This window comes from Acipenser ruthenus, chromosome 21, assembly GCF_902713425.1.
Source record: "Acipenser ruthenus chromosome 21, fAciRut3.2 maternal haplotype, whole genome shotgun sequence".
Classification (NCBI taxonomy): domain Eukaryota; kingdom Metazoa; phylum Chordata; class Actinopteri; order Acipenseriformes; family Acipenseridae; genus Acipenser; species Acipenser ruthenus.
The window spans coordinates 20,813,650-20,837,036 of NC_081209.1; the positions used below are offsets into that span (position 1 = coordinate 20,813,650).

The window sequence follows — 23,387 nt, forward strand, 5'->3', positions numbered from 1 at the left end:
TTCTATCGTTAAGATGTTTTGCTACTTTATAGTACTTTACATTTATTATGGCACTGAGGTGGAAAACACAAACAATTAATCAATCACTAACGACAACAACAACAACAATAATAATAATACATCTGACTAACTACAGTATAAATCGAGTGACATAAAGCCTCCAACCTGCAGGCGGCGAACTTTATAATTGTAACACGCCTGAGTGGGGAACCTTTCTGTTTTGTCTAGGGAGAGATGCCTTTTTGTAATACCGGTGTATGTAAACAAGGAAGCGCTTTTTATGTGTCAAGACAAGGAGAAATATAAAATACAGTGACTGGTTTAATTAAGCATATTTATGATATATTTAAAAGCGTAACCGCTGAAAACAGAAGAAAGCGTACTGAAACGGACGCATTCAGAAACGATAGAGTATATTTAGCGTGTTTTCTACGGCAGACGTGGAGTGTTCGTCAAGTCAAACTGCTGCACTGTACAAACAAAGCAAAGACGAGGTCAGATATTAAATAAAATACGCAACATGACAGTTTAGCAGTTCGACTTTCAGTTTTGTGTGTAATGGTTGTATTCACATTATAAATTATTTACAGTAAATATTTGCAGTTAAACGTTAAAATGTTCTTTGGAATTTAGAACTCCAAGTAGGACACAGGATATATGCTGTCAGACACTGTACCTGTACGTGATATTAATATACCCAATACAAAACATAATAATGTATACATTGCATGGGATGTACAGTCGGTAGGTAGTTTAAACTGTTTGCATTGGAACCAAATTGTGGTATAATTGTTGACAGGTTAGTACAGTACAGTAGATAACGTGAAAGAGGGTTTGTTTGCATCAGGACCATGTTCGGGAAACCGTCTGGCTACCACACTGTGCCACAGCGCGACAGCGTGTTTCAGTCTAACCCGGGGCTTTATGTATCTGCTGAGAATTTCATCCAGTACAGCCATGCGGGCCATTCATTCGATTATATCCCAAAAATCACTGAGAACGATTTTACAGGTAAGAAAGAGCCTACATGATGATTATACATCTGTGATTATACAGTATGCATTCTCAGTGATGCAAGTTGCTTTTGTCAAGGATGTATCTGCTTATCAGCTAAATCCTTCCATGTCCTTTACAAAAGACATGACCATTGAGTACAACATCATGTGTTTTCATTTAGAACTTTTCGGCTTGAGCCTGCAGTGTAATACACAAGCCTTTGTCTACTTGATTTCTTGTAATGGTATATGTTTACCCGAAAAAGACTTTACTACTAGTAGGATTTTACCAGTGTTTGCACTGAAGATATTCATATAACTATCCTTTCTCTAAACTGAAAAAGGCCAATACAATATAAATGTTTCTGTTCAGCCCCGATGATGATAAACTTTCATTTTTGTTTTTTTAAATGCAGTAAAATTTATAACAACAAAACAAAATAAACCTGCTACCGGTAGATTTTTTTTTTTACTGTTTCTAGTCTTGCTGTAAATACAATAATATACCACTAGTAATTGAAAACAAAACAAAACAAAAAATAAGAATATTGTTTCCAAACAGACAGATCGGAAGGCTGGATGTCGTGGATGTGCCACAGGATAGTCATATTTCTTGTATTCCTGTTTACCTTCATAACTTTCCCTGTATCAGGTTGGTTCGTACTCAAGGTAAGTAGTTCATTAGGTTTAGCTTTTTTCAAAAGTTGTACTGCACCATTTTGTTTTCAAATGTGGGGGGGACAACTGTTATAAAACTACAACTTTGATGCCATAAGATATCCTAAATTATCATTCTGAGTTGTTTTGCTTATTTTTTAAACATTAGTTATAGTCTATATTAAGTCAATTTTGTCATTAAGACCACTCTGTCATCTCCCTTTAGTCTATTAACTATTAACACTTGGAGTGCAGACCTGTAAAGGGGTCTAGGAAGACAGCAGACTGCTAGTGCAGTCCAAGAGAAACAGCCCACTTTATACAGAAGACCAGTTAACCACTTCTGGTCTTGGGTATGCCCCTATATCATTTTTTGGGGGAGCGAGGGGCTTTGCTAGAAGAGCTGGATTTTGTTGTCTAACCATTTAGTCGGTTCAGTTTTTGTTCTTCCTACTGTTTTGTGTTCTGTTTACTGTTATTATATTGAAAACAGATGTACTGGTTTAATTTAGGTTTCTATGTGGGGATATTCGCCTAAATAAATCAGTGACTGCAGGACAGCTCTCTATTACAAACAGCCCTCTCGTTCTGCTTTTTTCAGGTTGTCCCCAATTATGAGAGGATCGTTGTATTTTGACTGGGCAGGATTCGCCCCCCCCCCCCCAAAGGGACCTGGAGTTGTTTTGGTCCTGCCATTTATTGATCTGTGGCAGAAGATAGACCTCCGGACAAGAGCGTTCAATATCCCACCTTGCAAGGTAAGAAATCACAGGTGACTATTGTGGAGGCGTACAATCCGTACATGCTGTGAAAGTGTGTTGTAATCTTGGTCACGTGACCAACTTGTCAATGTGGTCTTGGCTGTGATTATTTGGAGCACTTAACCTTATAGGGAATACAATATTTTGACAAGCACAAACATACTGCACGACAGCAGCTATAGTGTGGGTTGAATTGACTCGTATCTTCATTCCAAAGGTGACAACCAAAGATGGCGGAGTGATCTCCGTTGGCGCAGATATCCAATTCTGCATCTGGCATCCTGTGATGTCAGTGGTGGCAGTCCAGGACCTAAACACTTCAACCAGGCTCACTGCTCAGAATACCATGACCCACAACCTCATTAAAAAAATCCTGAGAGAGATTCAGATGGAAAAGAACAGGCTGGGGGAAAAGTTAGGGGTGAGATATTGTTTTACCAGGCATAAGAATTTCATTAGGATTTGGAGATGCAGAGAAGCATTCAGTTTTCCTAAACTACCTATAGATTAAAAGGATATACTGCACATTCCTGGTACCAATCATTTCATGCACTGTAGCACAGTATACTTTCAATAGTCCATGACTTGCAGTGATATACTTAAAACACAGTGATATGAGGACAAGTAATAATATTGTTAATGCTAAGAACAAGCCAATAAAGTGTTTTTAATAAATAAAACAATTGTGAGCCATGGGTATCACTTATTTAGTGGCAGTGTGACAAAAGCCCACAGACCAAATAGGTTGTAAATCTGTGTTCCGCATTACACTATAGCTGAAGGGTTTTATTTAAATCAAACTAACACTGTGCTCTGTGTTGTGTAGGTGGAGATCAATGACAAGACCCGGCCCTGGGGGCTGGAGGTAGACCGCGTGGAGCTGACTTTAGAGTCTGTGTTGAAGCCTCCTGATGACTCGTTCTCCGGGCCCCTGATTATGCCACCCTCTATCCCCGGATTGGAGGGGCTCAGCGGGCCCATCCAGCAGCTGGCCATGCATTTCCTTGGCAATGGCAGCAGCTCAGAAACTAGTCATAGCAAAGGTGAGACTTGAGTGCCACAAAGGACCTCAAGTGTATTTTGGTCCTTAAGATGCACTGCATCTAAATTTTACAAAGAGTCCATTGTCTACACATCTATACGTTGTATATATCTTGAAAAATGATTTACAAGCAGTTTATTTTTAGACTGAATAAAGAGTTTGTGGACCATGGTCTGCAGTCCTCAAACGTAGCTATGCCTTTGCGTGGAGTCCTGTGCTCGTCATTGTCAATAAGCAGATTAGTGTGTTTGTCGTGTTCCTGATGTCATTCCTTTTCCTGCTTCACGAGACAGTGTTTCCATGGTGAATGAGAAAGTCCCTACTACCCCGCTGGCTGAGGCACGCCTGAGTGCCGATGAGCTCCTGTCTGCTGTGGAGCTGCTGCTCTCGGAGAAGCTGGTTAGCCAGGTGGGGGCGTGCTTCCAGTTCCACATTGCTCTCCGCGACGGAACTCACAAGACATATTTTCTTGACCTAAGCAAGGGTAAGATTTCTGGTTTGACTTGTCATTTTTTACTTGCATTTATGGGTAATTGGCTACAAATTGAAGTCTTACCTTAGATATATCACTGTTAGTAGTGTCAGAATTTCATTGTGAATTAATTATTAAAAAAAAAACATATATATATAATTAGGCTGTAAGAAAACCATGGACCGTGAATTTGTTGCGGAAACTGCAACTTTTAACACAGACCACAACTTTTCATAGTTGGCACAACTTTTATTGGCACTACAATGTTTCTATTATTTATATGTAATTTCGTTGCAAAATAGTACTGAAAAGTAAACTGAAACAGAAAAGGAAATGTCACTGTCACATTGTCTTTTGCTAGTGGAGGATTGGTATGCCTTGTCATCCTCTCTAGCCAATCAGTGATCTTCTTTCCCATTGCTATGGTTAGCAATGGGAAAGAAGACTATGGGCCATGATGCAAGTACTGTAGTGTACATACTTACATTTTGTGACTGAAGGTTTATTGCCGTTTTGCAAATACTGTAGTGGCTGTTCAATTTTGTGAGCGAGCGTTTACTGTTATGCAAGTACTGTATGTTGTGCGTCATCATTGTTCACTATTTATTTTGCTGTCCATTCTGTAGGTGCTGGTAGAGCTGGCCATGGAATGCCCGATCAGAACCCTGATGTTGTGTTTCAAATGACAGAGGAGGATCTCCTGGCGATGTTTGGGGGCACCCTCCGACCATTCGGGGCCTATACCAGCGGGCAGCTGAAGCTCCATGGAGATCTGAAAACTGCCATGAAGCTGGAGGAAGTCATTAAAGTGATGAGGCAGTAGTGATGTGAGCGGTTTACTGAAGAACCACTGATGTTATCTAAGGTGGAGTTGTCATTGTGTTTTGAGCACAGGGTTTGGAGTAAGGGCATCCTGGTTTGGATCCCACCTAGGCCATTAATTTGCTGGTGTGTTATGGTGTGTCCTTTGACCTACCCTAACTAAAAATGTTTTTCTCAGTTTAAGAATTCCTTCTGTAGGAGGCACGTGAACATGTTTTACACTGACACTTTTAACTGAAAATTGCACTGAAACCTCTTTTGGGTATTCCCAAGCACACATTCTTAAGGGTTCTGAATCTAGATCATGATGACGGCAGTCTACCCTCTAATTAGTGTGAAAATGAAGGTTAAGTCTTAATAACCACCTGTCCAACTTGAATTAAACTTTGGATTAATATTATGTACAGAAAGTTATTCAGTATACTGTATGTCATAAAGACCCTAATTTTACAGGACATCTGACACCTAAAATTACCAGAACTAATGAAGCAATATCCTGGGAAGCGGTTGTCTGTTTTCAGAAATCTGTACATGAGTCAGATCAATGGGTCCTGTAATGGGTTGTTTATCTCTTCACCAGGGTTGTGTATGTTACTGACAAACTGAGTCAATTTGGTAGCACAATCAAGAAATCTGCCACTGGGGCAAGATACAGTGCTTGTATTGTGTAATTTTTGTACTGCTTTTATGATATAGTTGGGATTATTTATAAAGCAATTTATTATACACTCATAACTCATGGCAGACTTTGGCTTTTCCCTAACCTGCAACGTCACACGTTTCCACTGAAACTATCCTAACACATTGCATACATGTGTTTCAGCAGTAATTCGTAATTCCTGTTCATTGTGGTAGGTCTTTGGTTTCTCTAGGCATTGGCTGCACAAAAGTCACTGCATTGCATGTCATTGACTTCAGCTCCTAGTGTAGAGAGGTGGCTGACACAACCTGCAAGGTGTACGATACAATGTTGATTTTTATATAGCTCCTTTCATGTGATCTAAAAGTGGTACTATTAGGCTAAAGCATTTCATGGTGCTGATTTACTTTGGAAAGTTTATTCTTTTATATGTGTGTGTGTGTGTGTGTGTGTGTGTGTGTGTAATTGCATTGCCAGTGGAGAATAACGTTGTTCCCTTTGTAGCACCCTAAGAGTTTGTGTGTGTAGTGGCTCATTATCCTCAGTAGATGGCAGTGTGGAATAGGAATGTGTTCTGCCCTTCTGTCTGTCCCTATGTCACACTTTATGTTTTCATGTACATATGGAGCATGTAGGTCAGTGACATGTGTAACAAGGCAGGGAGGGGGGTTAATATCCTCCCTGCCAGAAACGTGTATTTGTTTGCTTATTTTGATTATTGTTGAATTAAGATTTATTAGTTAATTATCACCTGCACCTGGCTATTATTGTAAATTAGAGCCGGGTGCAGGGTATTTAAAGAAAGCAGACAGTTTGCTGGAGGCTGCCGCTGTGTGAAGGAGCCTGATTGAATGAGTGCTCAATCGTATGAGAAAAAAGTATTGTGTGAAGCCTTTTTGTGACTTGTTAAAAATGGTGTGTTTTTGTTGTTTTGTTTTGTAGCCGGTAAACAGCTGAGCTGTCCGGCGATAGTTAGGTTCCTGACGTGTGTAGTCAGCGCTCCAAAAACGGAGTTAAGTTTTTGTTTTTCGTTTTGTTTATTAAAAATAGCGTGTCAGCGCTTTAAAATCTCAAGTCTTTGTGTCCTGGGTCATTTTTAAAGGGGCATCGAACCGCGGAGAGGAAGCCCGGTTTACACATGTCATTAATTTCCTCACTCTAATTTTGTAATGCTCATGGCCACGCCATAGACCTCAAACACAATACACAGGCCCATTACAGATTGATGATGTACAACCTGGAGACGCACAGCTTTGAAAATCATACCAAATGTTCAGTTCAGTATTCTGTCAATATTAAGGAATGGCTTACGAATCTATACATTATTCTGAGAATTTATATGGCATACCCAAACTGGTGCTAAAGGAAACATTGCGTTAATTCAACTCGTTTTTGTCAAAAATAATATGCCAAGTTATTTAACAGTATAAGGCTAGTTTCAGGGCAGGATTTTCACACAATTTAACCTAATCTGTTCTCATGGTTGTGACTAGATAAGTTACCATAGTGATGGAGAAAACATTTTTGAGAGTGTATTCAGGACTGAACATGGAAAATCTAGGGCAGTGGTTGGCAAATGGCGGCCCGTGGACAGGTGTCGTCTGGCCCGCGGATGCCTCCTGGCAGGGCTGTATCAAGGGCTGAGCGAGAGTGGAACTTCATTTTAATATTACCGCTGTCATGGGGGATTCTCCGTATGACCTTAATATATATTTTTTGCTAATAAGCAGAAAATGAAGTGTTTAGTATGAGGCGCCGTTTGGGGCGTAATCACTGAAACACCTCGCGCTCTATACACTGAAACGTCAAACCTTGCGCCTAGACACTGAAACGTCACCATCAACACTACAAAAACGATGTGTGTTCATGAATAATATTTTTATTCATTTTCTACCAGTTTAAATATGCTTGAGACAGTGTTGTTTTTTCAGAAATGGCAGTTTTTAAAGGGAAATAAAACAAAATCGTCAAAGTGTGAGTATTGTGATTGTTATTTATGTTTACCGGAGTATTTATACTTCTACAAAATACAGAAAGATAGTGCATCACTGTTTTGTATTTAATTATACAACGAGTTGAAAACTGCAAAGTTCATGAGTACCACAGAGCGCTCTGAGCAGAGTTCTCCATGGTGGAAAAATCGACAGGTGCCTGCTTCAACCACTTTTGTAATGACGTCTTTTCTGCTTTCTTTTTTGCTTCCAACCCGGGAAGTGACATACCCAACAATAATTACTGATTCATTCCCTTATGAGTTATGATTAAGGCCCTGTGAAAATCCCGGAAATTTTCTTTAAAATTCACAGCAGTGTCACAGGTAAAGTATCGTATTTCGTGTAATGTGCATGGAACTATTTTCTAAATTATGTGTACAGAGTATTATTATTTTTTTAAACATCAAATATAGAGATAAATGCACTGACATGATCAAAGTAAACGTCAACATTATTCAAGCACTTAAAATAGCTTGTGAAACAGTGTTGTAATTAACATTTATGCACCACAGAATCAAAAAATCCAATGATTTAAATAGGTGACTTAAATCGACTTGATTTAAATCAGACAACCCTGATTGAACCATTCACTTATGTTGAACAAACACGATTTATGAACTTTGATCGGCCTGGAATGTGGTCTGTTTTTGGCTTCTTGTAACGTGTAAATCCGCTGTCGTTTTCAGAGCGCGATATTGAAAACAGGTTTGTACATTATACTAGGACGTGGTTATTGTTTTAAGAATGTGTAGCAGTGTGGAGTAGTGGTTAGGGCTCTGGACTCTTGACCGGAGGGTCGTGGGTTCAATCCCAGGTAGGGGACGCTGCTGCTGTACCCTTGAGCAAGGTACTTTACCTAGATTGCTCTAGTAAAACACCAACTGTATAAATATGTAATTGTGTGTAAAAATAATGTGATATCTTGTAACAATTGTAAGTCGCCCTGGATAAGGGTGTGTGCTAAGAAATAAATAATAAGAAGAATATTACCCCCGTGCACGCTACAATATATATATATATATATATATATATATATATATAAGGTGTGTAAATAAAATATGTCAGCATTGTCTATTAGGAAGTAACTGTTTTTGTTTCTTAATGTTAAATAATTGGAAGAAGATACACGGTGATTATTAATTTTGTAAACTCACAACGCTTTAAACATGTTATTCTTACTTCAATCAATATCTTTGGTTAATAACCATTATACAATCCTTTCGAATTCGTGAACTTTTTTCTCATGTAACATTGTTCTACGCACCTAGGTGTAGAAATAGAAACACTTCCTATTGAGATCAGAGATTATGAGCTGCTGTCTGTTTTTGAATCTCGCCTAAAAAGCCACTTATTTAAATTGCCTTTTTTCTGCTGATATTATATTCTTTATTTCTAATTGTGTTAGTATTTTGTAGATCACTTTGTATATGTCATGGTTGTTTTAGTGTTATTTTATCTGTTTTTCCCTTATTTGTGAAGCGCTTTGAGATATTTGGTTATGAAAGGTGCTATATAAAATCAAGATTATTATAATTAGTAGTATATATTATTATTGTTTATTTCCACAGACAAGTGCCTCATTCCCTGTTATTGTGCTGAAATGAAAAGTTCTTCAACAGTAAACAGAAGCCACTGGCATTGTCAAAAGTGCAAAAGTACTATTCAACGTCAACATAACTTTAAACAACACATAGAAAAACATTGTAAGACATTTAAAAACAATATATCTACAACAACTACATCTCTATGAAACTCATCAGGAAACCCGCTACACCATGTTTGTTTTATTATTGTCATCGTGTATTTTGTAGTTAAGGCTATCATAATGCATATGTAGGCTATATATTATACCAGCAAGTTTTAAAACAAGAAAATATTTACCTTATATAAAAGATAATGTTTCTGGAAGTGTAAAATCAATTTTCTAAATACACATGACAATGGTAACGGGTCCCAAGCACATTATTATAAACTTAAACACTGGTATGAATTACTGAAAGATACGTATTTGTAAAATAACATAACTGCCAATAAAGAAAATGAAAAGGAAACTGTGAAATCATAACATAACAGCGACAGCGACCACTGTGACTTCACAGCGCTGAGTGGTCCAGACCACGGGCCACAGAATGCTACAACCCCGTCTCGATTTAAATCAGACAACCCTGATTGAACCATTCACTTATGTTGAACAAACACGATTTATGAACTTTGAACGGTCTGGAATGTGGAATGTCTATTTTTGGCTTCTTGTAACGTGTAAATTCACTGTCCTTTTCAGAGCGCGATATTGAAAACAGGTTTGTACATTATACTAGGAAGCGGTTATTGTTTTAGGAATATTAACTGTCTACAATAGCACCTACACATGACTGAAGGTTTGGGACATTTTTGAGTAATGTTAGTAGTAAATCATTTTACACAGTTATTATTTGTTTTGTCATTTGATGACAATCAGCACCGTCATTAAAAATTGGTCTAGGGTATGCAATCTGGCTGTGGGTGTGGTGTGTTTTTAAGTGAATGAAATTCCAATGCATTTAGACCTTGACGGTTAGGCTGTATTAAAAGAGGCTATTACAGTTCCAGGACTGAGGTGCTGCAGCACTATTGAGCATTCCTCTGACAGTCATGATGGTGAAGGGAAGTTTGCGCTGGACGGCTGTTGCCAGCTTCCATTCCCTCAGAGTTGTAACTGGAAAGGGGAACGATCTGCGAGGAGGTCCTGTGCGTAGCTGCCACAGCGCCACCAGCCCCCACCTCTCTCCTGCTGCCAGCGGTACAGTCAGGTCCTATGATGAGATTCCAGGCAACTGGAGGAGCAGCCTGGCCAGTCTGTATACTTTCTGGAAATTGGGTGGGCTTAAGAACATTCATCGGATAATGGTTAACAATTTCAACACCTTTGGGCCCATTTATAGGTAAGTTAAAGTTTTATTTACTATAGGTTAGTAAACAGTTTTAAACTGCAATCACAAGATTTTTGGGGAACAGTGATGATGATGGAGGGGGGAGGTTATAGCAACATGTATGGCTGCTAGCTGGTTAACTGATGTCTATCTCAAGCTTTTTGCAATAGGTTCATGGGAGTTTGAAGTTCTGTGTTATTAATTTTTGTGATATGGACGATGCAAGCAGAAGCCAGGTCACCTGGACCCCAATTTAATTTCCTAATTTTAACCTTTAAACATATTTGTAACCTATCAGAAAGACATGAGAAACACTCCAGTACAGTGCAAAGGAGAGGGGAGATTAGGTTGTAAATCCTTTTAATGACTAAATATTTCCATAGTGAAACCTTATAAAGGTTTACCATAGTAAAAGCATAGGCAAGTGTAATAATACATAATACTCATGCATACTAAAAGCACGGAGAGGTATGATAAAGCAATAGTGGTAATTGCATAGCATAACCATGGGAAATCCTTGGGAAAACTGAAATTTTACCAACAGATTTTACCATGATAAACTTTTGCTTCCAGTACTGCACTTTTAATTTGCACCAAAATAATTGACTCTGATTGGTACTGCGGTGATACACAAAGCATAGAGCCTCCAATGTAAATGCAATCTTAAATGGTCTTTTACAAACAAGATCCCTCCAACACATACTGTTTTTTCCAGGGAGAAGGTTGGGTACTATGAGAGTGTGAATATTATCAACCCTGAGGATGCTGCCATCTTGTTTAAAGCAGAGGGACGCTACCCTAAAAGACTGACTGTGGAGGCCTGGACCGCCTACAGAGACTACAGGAACCGGAGATATGGGGTCTTGCTGAAGTAATATGATACGGTTCATTCTGCTGTGTGTTATGTCTGCCAGGGCTGTCATTTTAACTTTCATTGTGTGTGTTTATTAGATCTAATTTCTAAGGGGCTCGCAGGGTGATACGTTTCTTGTCCCCATTTTACAAGTCATGCAAAACATCTATTTCATCTTTGCAGCACTTTTTATAATGCCCATCGCAACATCTACATTTAAAAATGCAGAAATCTTAAAATGTGTGTATTATAGATACAAAGGTAGATATGTTCCAAAACTCTAACCAGATTTGATAAAATAATGTACAATCACCTGCTTATAGGTGTGCATTGTAAAATACTGCTTCCCTGAGGATGGGCCATTCGTTGTCCATTTAGATCATAACCGTTTACTCCAGTCTTTTAATTAACTTTTTGAAAGAGGTAAAACACCTGCTAATTTTACAAAACTAGAACCAAACAACTAAGTTATATATTTCAAGTCCTCTTAGGCATGCTCAGTGGGTTTTTGTTTCATTTTGTAACATTAACATGACTTTTTCTCCTTTCAAAAACAGTTAATATGGATTTTTTACTTACTATGACCTATATTAAGTAACGTATTGCAGTAATCCATTCAAAAATACTTTAGCGGTGGGCGTTTTTAGCTTTATGCATCCATAGCCTAAGGGCTAAAAACATGTTATAATCATAAACGTATTGAAGTATTAATGCTATTATACCTGTTAAGGCACTGGACCTCCCAGATTGACTGTCAGCTAGGATTCGAAGTAGTCTGTATCTATTTTTATCTGTATCCATTTTTAAGCATTTAATAAACCTAAGGAGTACTGATGCTGCTCTGATTCGTTAAAACTTCAAATCAAGTCTGTGTGATTTTATTAATTATTGAAAGTCATCTGGATATGTTGCAAGCCCAGTGCACAAATGATCCACTTACAGGAGTCCGAAACATCTTTATGTCCTCCGAAATGTCTCCCCTGAGTTTAAGAGTGTTCTTAGAGTATATATATATCGTGGGCTAGTCGACGAAACACTGAGGATGGAAGGTGCCCACTTGAAGACCCCAGAGATGTACCCTACTTAGCTCAATCCAGACGGTTGTCATGCTGATGCGCTGGGGAGGCCGCACTGTGATCCCCGGAGCCAGCATCGCAGCCGTTGTGTGTGCTGATGCGCCAGGGAGGCAAAATAAGCTGATCCCTGGAGCTAGCATTACACTTCAGCCATTAACACCAGTCAGAAGGATATCTACATCATCATATGGAAGGAAGCGCAAATGGATGGAGACACATATGGATCACATTAGTTTACTGTAAAGCTATGTCTTAGTTGGTGCTTATCTTGGCGAGAGCCGAGTTCAAATCAGCATGAAGTTTTAACATCTACTCTCGTGTAATGGAAATAATTTTTATATACTGTATATATATATATATATATATATATATATATATATATATATATATATATATATATATATAAAAAAAGAGTACATGCAAATCTGACAGTTTATTTGGTTGAACAGGCTACTGTTGTGTATTGCGGTGTTTTCTCTCAGAAGAGTACAGAGCTAAACCTGTATTCGGCTTGCCTTTCTCAGGAATGGAGAGGATTGGCGATCCAACCGAGTCATTCTGAATAAGGAGGTGATCTCTCCACAAGTGGTGGGGAACTTTGTGCCCCTCCTGGATGAAGTGGGGCAGGACTTTGTCTCCCGGGTGCACAAACAGATAGAGAGGAGTGGGAAAGGAAGCTGGACGGCAGATCTTTCACATGAGCTCTTCAGATTTGCACTTGAGTGTGAGGCTCCTTGTGTTGTTCAATAGGACTAAGCGGGGCAGTGGTTTGACGACTTGTCTTTAACCCTATATTGCCAAATACTGCTTTTAGCCAACATTGTATTTTTAAATTCATTGATTTATTTATTTTTACTGTAACATTTTTATAAGTTTCTTTTAGTGTTGCTATAAGTGTCAATTTTGTGGAAAACCCTCTCCTCTCCAACCCCTTAGCGGTGAGCCACGTGCTGTATGGGGAGCGGCTGGGATTGCTGCAGGACCACATCGACCCTGATACCCAGAAGTTCATCGACTGCATCACCCTGATGTTCAATACCACGTCACCCATGCTGTACATCCCGCCTGCCCTACTGCGGAGAGTCGGGGCCAAGGTGTGGCGAGACCACGTGGAGGCCTGGGACGCCATCTTCAGTCACGGTGAGCGGCTGCATCGTCTTTATGCACATGCTGGCCTCCTTAAAGTAACTGTATCTAAGAAAATAGTTCCATAAACTATTCTGAAAAATCATAAAATGCATGCCTAGAATTTGCAAAACTGTGATTTTAAATGGGTGTATTTCAAGGACTGGACACCAATGTTTTTGACTGTATTTGAATTTAGGACACTGCAGCTTTAACATGTCATAGTGTACATATCCGTGGCTAGATTTCATATGTCTCCTGTCTCTCTTCAGCTGACCGATGCATTCAGAACATCTACAGGAAGTTACGTCAGTCTCCTGAAAGTGAGGGGAAGTACCCTGGAGTCCTGGCTAGCCTTCTCATGCTGGACAAGCTGTCCATTGAAGACATCAAGGCCAACGTGACTGAGCTAATGGCCGGAGGGGTTGACACTGTAAATAAAATCATATGCCACCAGGAATAATGCCCTTCGATATTATGACATTTTTGTTTACAGATAATGAAAATAATTGCAATTATCACGGCAATGAAATATTTCATTTACAAGTGTATTCACAGTGCATCTTTCACATTTAACATGCGTCATGCTTCAAAAGTACGACAGTTTTCAGAATTATTCTGTGTTGTATGGCCTTTGACCCCAGCTAAAATCTAGTAGTCAAAAATGATAATCAATGACCCTGTATCATGAAGCTCAACGTTATTTATATTTTTTTAACCTTAGAATTATGTCATATGCTGTATGCACGGGATGATATCTATACATAAGATAAGATGTACTGGAATTTTGACAAATCCTTAACAATCATTGGTTGATTTCTCACTTTAGTCAAGTAGACAGATGTTTTAGCTATATGCCTTTATCAGTGTTCATAATAATTTTGTGTTTTTGTTTTTGTGGCTGTGTTTTATTGCAGACTTCCATTACCCTGTTGTGGACCATGTATGAACTTGCCAGATACCCCGACCTGCAGGAACAGCTGCGGGCTGAGGTTCAGGATGCCTGGGCCTCTTCACAGGGGGACATGATCAAGATGTTAAAGTCAATTCCTTTGGTTAAAGGAGCCATAAAGGAGACGCTGAGGTAGGAACACAGTAGCTGATCCTTTCTGAGGATTCCACAGGGAGTGTCTGGGTTAGGGAGCCAAATCCTCAGTGACTGAGTCGCCTCTCGGCTGTACCCCGGCCGCTACTGGCCAGGAGCTGGGTAAGCTCAAGTGGAAACCTACAGTACAGGGCTGACGTGCTGTTGAGCTCCTGGGTGTAAAAGAGGTAATTTGCTTGGCGGTGGGATCAGAGGACACCCACTGACCTTCAGTTCTCCAGAGCTTGTTAGGGAACAAAAAAAAAAACCAATACATCCCAAGCCCATAATTTCCAACAAAGGAATGTAAAAAGCCCCATAACATTAGAAATGTTTTTTTTTTATTTTTCAGGCTGCACCCAGTTGCTGTGAGCTTGCAAAGGTATATAACTGAGGATATTGTGATCCAAAACTACCACATTCCATCAGGGGTGAGCATGTCCTGTCTGCTTTCCTATCAAAGCTCTGAATTAGAGTATAGGAATAAAGTCATTATTTAGCAGCTCTGTATAAATGTCAGTATCTACAGTATCTGTACAGGCTGTTGGTGTAGCTTTATATTCCAATGGGCATTTTTAATTGAGTCATTGTATTCCCTTTGGGTTGTTCTGTGCCAGCACCAACAATATGCCCTACTTTACTAGGTAAACCACAGCACATGGGGATGCACGCCATGCTAAGGAACTTTATTCCAGCCCTGTGTTTATTCTCTCTTCTCTCTCATGCAGACTCTGGTGCAGCTAGGGCTCTACGCTATGGGGCGGAATCCACAGATTTTCCCAAGACCTCTGCAATATAACCCGGCCCGCTGGCTCAAAGGGGAGAGCCACTATTTCAAAAGCCTTAGCTTTGGATTCGGTCCCCGGCAGTGTCTGGGCCGCAGGATTGCAGAGATTGAGATGCAGCTCTTCCTCATTCACGTGAGTACACAATCCTGCAGCTAACGGTATATAGCCCTCAGCACTTCCCATGGCTTAAAACTTTGTGACATTCGTTTTTATTTTTATGATACAATTATTCTGGTCATAAGTATAGGTGGTGTTTGACACAATTCAGTTGTAAAATTAATCTTGACATATAAAGACACCGATAATGACTTATCTAAATGAAGTTGAATCTGTCAATCGAGACAATCAAAGGGATTTAGTAAAATGGTCTTCATGGTGAGCTTTTTTATATAGAGCTGATCACAAAGAGTTTCTTTTTAATTCTACTGCATACAGATTTGCAAATATTTTACTCATTAATTCAAAATTGATACTACTGATCAAACAGAATAATTGATTGTCTCCCATCTACATGAGAAATCTTAGTACCGGAAATGTAAATATTTTTTTCATCGATGTGCAACTTCTGACAATTAGAATTATTTTGATCAGAGGTCGAATTTTTCCTTTTAAAGGAAAGGAAGAACCTTGCACACTGCACGTCTGTATACCTGTACATAAGTGAGGGTTTAATGTTCATTTCTACTGACGTTCATGTCACTTCAGCTCCTCCAAAACTTCAAAATTGAAAAACAAAGGCAAGTGAACGTCGGGAGTACCTTTGAACTGATCATTCTTCCAGATAAGCCGATCTTACTAACCCTGCGCCCTCTGCATTAGAAGAACGGCAATGACAAGACAAGGCTCTTGGGCTTCATGTCCTTATTTACTATTCAGAGGATGAGGTTGGCTTCTGTCCAGGATTTCCACAGAACAGGCTGGTTGCTTTGATTCTTGTTTAAATGTTTTGAAAAACAATAAAATGTTCTTTGTACAATTCTGTATTTGCTCTTCCTTGATACAGTCATAACAAAAGATCAACACTAATAAACTACATGGCCACCTTGTTATGTTGGAGGTTATTAAAGCTATTTCCTAGATGTGAAACGGTGGCCAATGTATTTGATTTTATTTTTCAATAATGATACAGTGATAACTGGATAATAAGTATATATATTTTTCAGTAATGTAACCATGCAGAAGCAGCTCATTTTGTGCTGATTAATGAGTTAAGCCAATGCTTAGATAGTTCATGATATTGTTACGTTTTAGATTTAAGTTTGCTGTTATTGAACTTCTTATTCCAACCCATGTACTGTAAATGAATGAATATGCAACAACTCACATGAACCCTTATTAGAAATGTTTAAGAACATGGCACAAACAATTAACATTCACAGTTTGTTCATTAAATTCGGCCCAAGAAACTGCTCTGAATGGGGAGCCACAGCAGTGACACATTTCATCGGTAATACTAGAGAGAAGAAATAAACAAACTTTAGCGACCTCCAAACTTCAATAGGTAAAAGAAACACTTTCACAATCAACTTCGTTTTATTATCTTGACCATAGAAATAATACAAATTGTTCTTTTGGACACTTACTAAAAAAATATGAAAAAGCATAAACTGTACATATGTTTTTTTTTGTTTTTTTTTAAATGGAAAAAATAGATTTTCTGTTTAAAATTTTGATCTGTGTTGATTGTCTGGCAGCAGAAAGGTTACGTCAGAGGGTCCAGCTTTCTGTATCTACTGTTGTTTGGCAAGGAATCAGACTTCTAAAAGAAAAAAAGAAAATTAAGACAGTTGGCCAATGCAATTAAGCTTTTAACTTTGATTATACAGTATATATTATATAAATGACAGTATGTAGTCTGATCTGTTGAGCATAATTCTTTGAATTCTTTGCACCCAGGTATGGGTGCTTCTGTACTTGGAGGTTTTAATGTTAAAAACAGTGCTTGCTGTGCTTTGAGGTAGATGACTGGCCGTTTGGTTTCAGTGGGTAAGTAACTGACCAGAGGGAAGTCATGCAGAATCATGGTAGAGGACCGTGCAAATCCATGCTCCTGTTCATTGAGCCGTGTGAGCATGTCCTGTTTCTCTCGCCCCCATCTCCGAGCGTTCTCCTCCAGCTGGGGAAAACAACATAAAATAAATACAGAGAGCATCACTACAAGGGACAAAACCGACCTTTAGAACAGGCAAAATGTCTTTTAAATTATAACCCTCAATAATCCCACATGAATAAAACCTCTGTCTATTTATTTTAAATTTAATGAGATCCTTATCATTAAGGTGGCTGTAATTGTTATGTTTTTATTTGGATAAATCATAGCATGGTTAAGGGACTTGTTAGTTATTCTTTCATCAACATAATTTGATTGCAAACCCTCAGTGTACAGGCCACTTGTTTTGTGTAAATGGAATGCCCTTGAAATCCTTGGAAATGTATTCTGTAATATATAAAAGCTGCATTTTCCTGTTTCAGTCATGATGGGCAAGAAAGCAAATTGTAGGTTTTCACTTGGCAAGCAGAAGAATCAATACCTGGGTCTCCAGCATCTGTATTCGCCCCTGTGCCTTCTCCAGCTTGGCCAGTAAACTCATCTTCTCTGTGTCAGAGAAGAAATCCTGTTTCTGGGGAACAGCATGGAATTATACATTTATCAGAACATAATCATATAGGGGTGTTGCAGATTAATACAACATCATACATGCCTTGTGTTAGTGTCGTGTTTTTTTTTTTTTTTGCACTGCATTATTATTATACATAAGTGAAAAACAGTTTTTGTACCAATTATACCTTGTGGGAAAGGAAGTCATGTATTTACCAGAGGGTGGTGTGAAATGGATACATGGGAAAATGGGCATGTCTCATTTGGTCTATATGGGGAAAGCACTTGTAGAATAAACAGTTTGCTGTGATGGTCCAAGCACAGCACACACCTGCAGGGGCTGTTGGAAAGGGCTGGGTGCTGACTGGTAGCGCAGTTTCTCTAACTCAGCCCTCAGTCTGGAGTTTTCTGATGCCAGCGCTGACTCTATCTCTTTCCACAAGTTGTCACTGCTGCCCCCTAGTTGGACAGAAGACGGATAACGCCACATTAGTGAGAACATTCCTGAGCTGGTAGTTACCAGCTAGGATTCTTGAAACAATGTCCATCGCCTTGCTTGTGGTAAATATGTTGAGTGCAGAAGTGAAGCCAATGGAAATGAAAGGGTGTCCTGTACTGTCAGCCTCACCTGTTTGTTTTTTCAAAGCCGCTGTCTGGTCTCTGTTCTTTTCTTTCAGTTTAGTGTCCAGCACCTTTTCCATCTTTTCAATTACCTGCAACAAACACAACAGACGTCTTACGTTCCAGTGCTAAACTACCAGATCCTGAACTAAAGGAAATACAAATATATAGCACATGCGGTATTTTTTAATTATATAAATAGCAACAGCTCTAAAAGCATGTACTATTTGCCTCTTATTCCTTCATCCCTTTGTCTATTTGACTTTTCCCCTCAGAATGAATTAATCACTGGGTGTAAGGTGTTTAATACATTCTTGCACAATCATCCATAACATCAACACATTCTATCACAGTATACAGTATTGAAAATAATTGTGGGATGCTGCTGCCTTAAAGGGGCAACCTGTTTTGACAAAGCCCATTTTGCCATCATGTTATATATTTACTTCCTGTGCAGCAGGTATTAAGGTCCCATCTGAGCCTCATACAACAATGACTATTAAGTGTGGGTCAGGTGGTGTCCTAATACCTGCAGCACATTAAGTTAATTTATAATGTAGTAGCAAGATAAATAGGCTTCACCTGAGTCACAGTTTTAAAAAAAAAGTCAGTCAATGCAGTCAACATGACAAGAGAGTAGAGTGCTAAAGAGAGGTAAGAACATATTTATTTAAAATGTTAGGTCGCCATTCAAGCAAAAGAACAACTTGGCTTCATATACCAGCCAGGCTTTGCAAATGAAAGAAGTGAGGGTTACCTTCTCTTGTTGTCTGATGGTACCCTCCAGGCTCTTTGCCTTGCCTGCCCGGTCCTGGTATCTCTGCAGGACAGCCTGCTGCTGCTGGTGAGCTCTCTGCAGACACAGCAGCTCCTTCTCACGGTCATTTTTCTGTCGGGGAACAAATCACTCAACATCTACTGACTGTGCTTCAGGGACGAAAGTAAAACGCAGAGCTGAGGATATGGGGCACACAGCTTCCCAACATCTCTGTAGACAGATATAAATATGCACTGTGTACTCCTTTTGTGACAGGAGAACTTTAGGGCAGCAGAGCAACAGGTTACACTGGAAAACAAATATGAAAATGAAATTTATATCATACAAAAACAGACACTGCTTTCCTTTTGTTTTCTATGGAGGTCAGCTGTTCTGTTATTACTGTACTCAGTAACAGAATGGCAAATAAAGTGAAGAGGAAAATTATTTAATTCTGACGAACTTTATATATTGTGTGTTATGTGTGTACCTTGTATTTCTATATACATTTAATTGAACACGGAATGCCTTTCAGATTGTAGCAGACAGTGATTGCATTAACTGCAGTTGGCCCTCGGACTTGTGAATAACAGCACTGTTTTAAATCTGCGTCTGCCAGTGTACTCACCCGAATCAGCTCGTTCTGAAGCTGCTGGATTTTATCTTTGTGAGTTTTCACCTCTGCCGTCCCGCTGGCCAGTTTGAATTTCAGAGAGGCTGCAAAATAACAGGATTTATTTAGTTTTTAGTGCCCATAGTGGGTGCTAAGATATAGCCAGCATAGTTTTTGACTCTAATTGCATAGCAGGTTTGAGCCTAAGTAAGTTTCCAACATTTCGTTTACAAGGGTATCCCGGTTTTACAGAACCAAAATACTTTAAGAGGCTTCATTTGTTTAAATCTTTGTTCAAAACACATCTGAAAGCCAAGCTAAGTCATACCGGTGTCCAAAAACTGCCGATTTCTTCATGTAATGGTCTTGTGGACGGTTGGGTATATAACATGCAACAACATGTTTGAATGAGGCTCTGCTCATGCTTTGACCAACCAATACAGTCTCCTAGTGTATGATGAATAATCAACTATATCTACAATACCATCATATCATTGGATTATTTCGATATTTTTACAACGGTCTCTTGGGTATGCCCACCACTGCTTAGCCTGGCTTTATATACTGTCAATATAGGACAAAAAAGGAAGAAAAAAACCCATAACTACTGTAAATCTAATTTAAAATAGCCAAATGATTAAATGCATTGGATATGTCTTCACATACATCTTTTTACAGCAACATTTTTTAAATTAACTGTGAGGCTTTGAACAACTTACTTGTTTGCTACATTGTCTGAATATTTATCAGAAAGGCAAGCTGAAACTTTGGAAAGATGGAAAAAAGCAGCATTTTAAAAGGAAGCTTGTAAATTGTGTCTTTGAACAGCGACGGGCAGATGCGTTCACAAGCATAACTGTCCGTTAAGCAGCCGAACGCCATTTCAAGGTCAGGATCTGTCCTTCAGGAGATAACAGATTCATCGCAGAGCCGTTTATCATGTTGCATTGCCACCAAAATGAGCTGGCTTATCTGAAGGTGGCACAAACACGTTTGCAAAAAGCAGAGGACTCCATTGGAAATGAATCAAGGATAACCTTGGACTTAAAATATAAAAAAAAAACGTTTACATTTAAAATGCACCCAAACCTTTTTTTTTAATTTTGACAGAAGTTTTAGCATTTTCCAAAGGTAAACCTTAAATTGAGAAAAAAAAGTGAACTATTGTAACATAAGGTTACAGGGTGAATTTGTGCCTGGCAAATTTTAATATGCTCATGCAATGTGGAATTTGAATGGTCTGTCTGCATGTACATTATGAATAAGTTGACTTAATAACCCTAGGTAGTGCTGTACTAGTTTAAGTTTAGTAGGGGTATAGATTAACCAAAGTCAAGTAGCGAAAGTTTTTACTATGCTTCAACTAGTATTACACCTATGAAGGCACTAACCTATATCAAGCTAGGATAGGCTACAGCTGTATTTATTTCAATAATCTTACAGCACTGGGGATAATAAGTGGTTTATGAAATCCAGGTGGATTCCCTTGTACTGTATAGGCTGATCAAATCAACTCTTTAAACTACATTTTTGTCCACTGCCTACAAACCCGTTCTCAACACCACTGTCAGTTGTCTTGCTTCCCTTTGTAGGAGGATCACTCAGGTGTCAGTTTGGAGAACGGTCAGTAAAGCATTCTCATTGCAGGTTGAGTGAGCACACAGTGTTTAATACAGGAAAAGAATACATATACAGTACCGACACAAATTATGGAAATGAATGATTGACATAGCGACCGGAGGTGCATAGGTAGTCTCGTGGTTAAGTGAAGTTATCCAGCAACAAACTCCCCATCCTCAGTTTTACTCCTTACCAAGAAAAAGGTGATCATTCACTCTTGCTGTAAATCATTTGTTGTTTCCATAATTTGCATCAGTACTGTATATATGTTTTAATGTATGTTATGTATTAAACTGGTTCTTTATACCATTAAGTGAACTTAACAAGTAGAGCCTTGCTGACAGTGGAAACAGTTACTAGGCTCAAGAGCATGGTGCTTAACAATAACAGATATGAGACTGGCACATTGGGCAGTGGAATCAGAGCTTTAGTACTAAGCAGAGGAGTGTGTGTGTGTGTGTGTGTGTGTTTGGGAGGGGGGGGCAGTATCGATGCGGTCAGTGATCTCAGCCTTGGTCATGACGTCGATGTCTGTATCGTCCAGCAGTGTCTTCCCCAGGTCCTGGTGCAGGGTCAGCTCGCTGCGCAGCTTGCTGTTGTCCGACTCCAGATTGCCCACGTGTCTCCGCAGCGCAATGATGTCCTCTGCCATCTTGCGCATGGCTGTGCGATAGTTCTCCAGCTCCTGACACACACACACACACACAGAGGAAAAGGGCAATCACAACCCCACACTTTCAATCCAATGGAAGCTTTCATGGGCTGCTTGCTGATGCCAGCTGAACATGACCATTCTGGTGAACAGAACTGATGTCACAACTCTTTAATAGGTTTTGTATCACTGTAGATACTATTGCGTGAAAGTCAGGTGTCTCCTTACATTCAGTATTATTGTTTGCTGTCATTTTTAACACAGGTTCAATTGAAATGATTTCCAAAAATCAACATATTTCTTACTAGGGGGTCTGGATTTCAATGCTTGTTAATTTGCCTTGAGTAAATCTCTATTAATATTGTGTAACTAAAAAAGCTCCCTCAAACATTACTGTTGAAACGAAGAAAAAAAAAAAAAGTATTCAGACAGATCAGTGTCTAAAAACTCAAAGCAAACTGTAAATACTGTACATCGTAAGCATTCACTTGAGTGGTACAAAAAAAGCCTTAAATACTATCCCCTCAGTGTATTTCAAATTCTGGGTGTCTTTACTGACCAGATGCCCAAGCCAGCTGTTTCACAGAGACCTTGAAACCTCAACAGGTTCCTCAGACAGCCCTGAACCTGTCGGGCCTACCATTCAAAACAGGAACCTTGATCCAGTCAGCTGACCCTGAGGAGATTAGAGGAGGACTGTGATAAAGTGCCTGCTGTCAACCCTGCCCCACACCGACATTAACATCCCAGATCTATGAGAGGGGCTTACATTGAATGGGTTCTGATACGTTTTACAAGTAACAAGATGAGAAAGGAGTAAAAAAACAAGACCACAACAAGCATGCGAGTATCATACATCTCCACCAGCTAGCATGAAAAAGTAAATCACTATGACTTACATCCACTGGACCCTTGTAACAAGCGGCCCATAGGTAAGGCATAGCAAAGTGAAATAATGCTCAGTGAAAGCATGCTAAAAGCACAATGGTATGGTAAAGCACATTGAAAACATGGCAAACCAGGGTAAACGCATAGTATAACCATGGGAAAAGCATGGGAAAAATGCAAAAATACTTTGCAAAAGTACTGTAGTAAACTTTTATAAGGGTATGCACTTGTATAAATATATCCCTATATTATTCATAAGTGGTTTACTGGATACATATAAAATGTAAGTGAGATATACAGTCTAATAAACAGTCAAACAGTCCCCTCCATATATCCATCCCCACTTGATGTAAAATATATTCTCTATTGCTATTTCTGTTCTGCTTAGTTCTACAGAACCAAAATACAAAGACAGTATA

The 23,387-nt window shown here is 39.1% G+C and overlaps 3 protein-coding genes across 5 annotated transcripts in view; 2 read left to right on the forward strand and 1 right to left on the reverse strand.

The window, feature by feature from the left end:
• Positions 1 to 202: 202 nt before the first annotated feature.
• LOC117427680 (stomatin-like protein 1) lies at positions 203 to 6,634 on the forward strand. Its single transcript, XM_058995000.1, is given in 8 exon segments — positions 203 to 1,011; positions 1,558 to 1,664; positions 2,254 to 2,301; positions 2,303 to 2,410; positions 2,631 to 2,834; positions 3,240 to 3,456; positions 3,745 to 3,939; positions 4,554 to 6,634. Coding segments are annotated over 8 exon segments (1,236 nt in total). The 5' UTR covers positions 203 to 851; the 3' UTR covers positions 4,751 to 6,634.
• Positions 6,635 to 6,768: 134 nt separating this feature from the next.
• Positions 6,769 to 16,194, forward strand: LOC117963031 (cholesterol side-chain cleavage enzyme, mitochondrial). Its single transcript, XM_034902428.2, has 9 exons — positions 6,769 to 10,304; positions 11,008 to 11,163; positions 12,746 to 12,945; positions 13,158 to 13,361; positions 13,619 to 13,779; positions 14,264 to 14,430; positions 14,783 to 14,861; positions 15,159 to 15,350; positions 15,924 to 16,194. Exons 1-9 carry the CDS (start codon positions 10,015 to 10,017, stop codon positions 16,035 to 16,037), a joined length of 1,563 nt encoding a protein of 520 aa, XP_034758319.1. The 5' UTR covers positions 6,769 to 10,014; the 3' UTR covers positions 16,038 to 16,194.
• A 176-nt stretch (positions 16,195 to 16,370) lies between these two features.
• Positions 16,371 to 23,387, reverse strand: part of ccdc33 (coiled-coil domain containing 33) — a 112,669-nt gene continuing 105,652 nt past the window's right edge. The window contains exons 17-24 of one of the 3 annotated variants that reach the window (XM_058994999.1): positions 21,920 to 22,113; positions 19,824 to 19,914; positions 19,196 to 19,327; positions 18,446 to 18,530; positions 18,149 to 18,276; positions 17,750 to 17,833; positions 17,218 to 17,334; positions 16,371 to 16,977 (exon numbers count right to left, since the gene is read on the reverse strand). In XM_058994999.1, coding sequence (XP_058850982.1) covers positions 16,921 to 16,977; positions 17,218 to 17,334; positions 17,750 to 17,833; positions 18,149 to 18,276; positions 18,446 to 18,530; positions 19,196 to 19,327; positions 19,824 to 19,914; positions 21,920 to 22,113 — 888 coding nt within the window. In that variant the 3' untranslated portion in view covers positions 16,371 to 16,920. Of the gene's footprint in view, positions 16,978 to 17,217; positions 17,335 to 17,749; positions 17,834 to 18,148; positions 18,277 to 18,445; positions 18,531 to 19,195; positions 19,328 to 19,823; positions 22,114 to 23,387 lie in introns of those variants that run through there. The other 2 variants (XR_009308035.1, XM_058994998.1) reach the window with 2 other exon arrangements.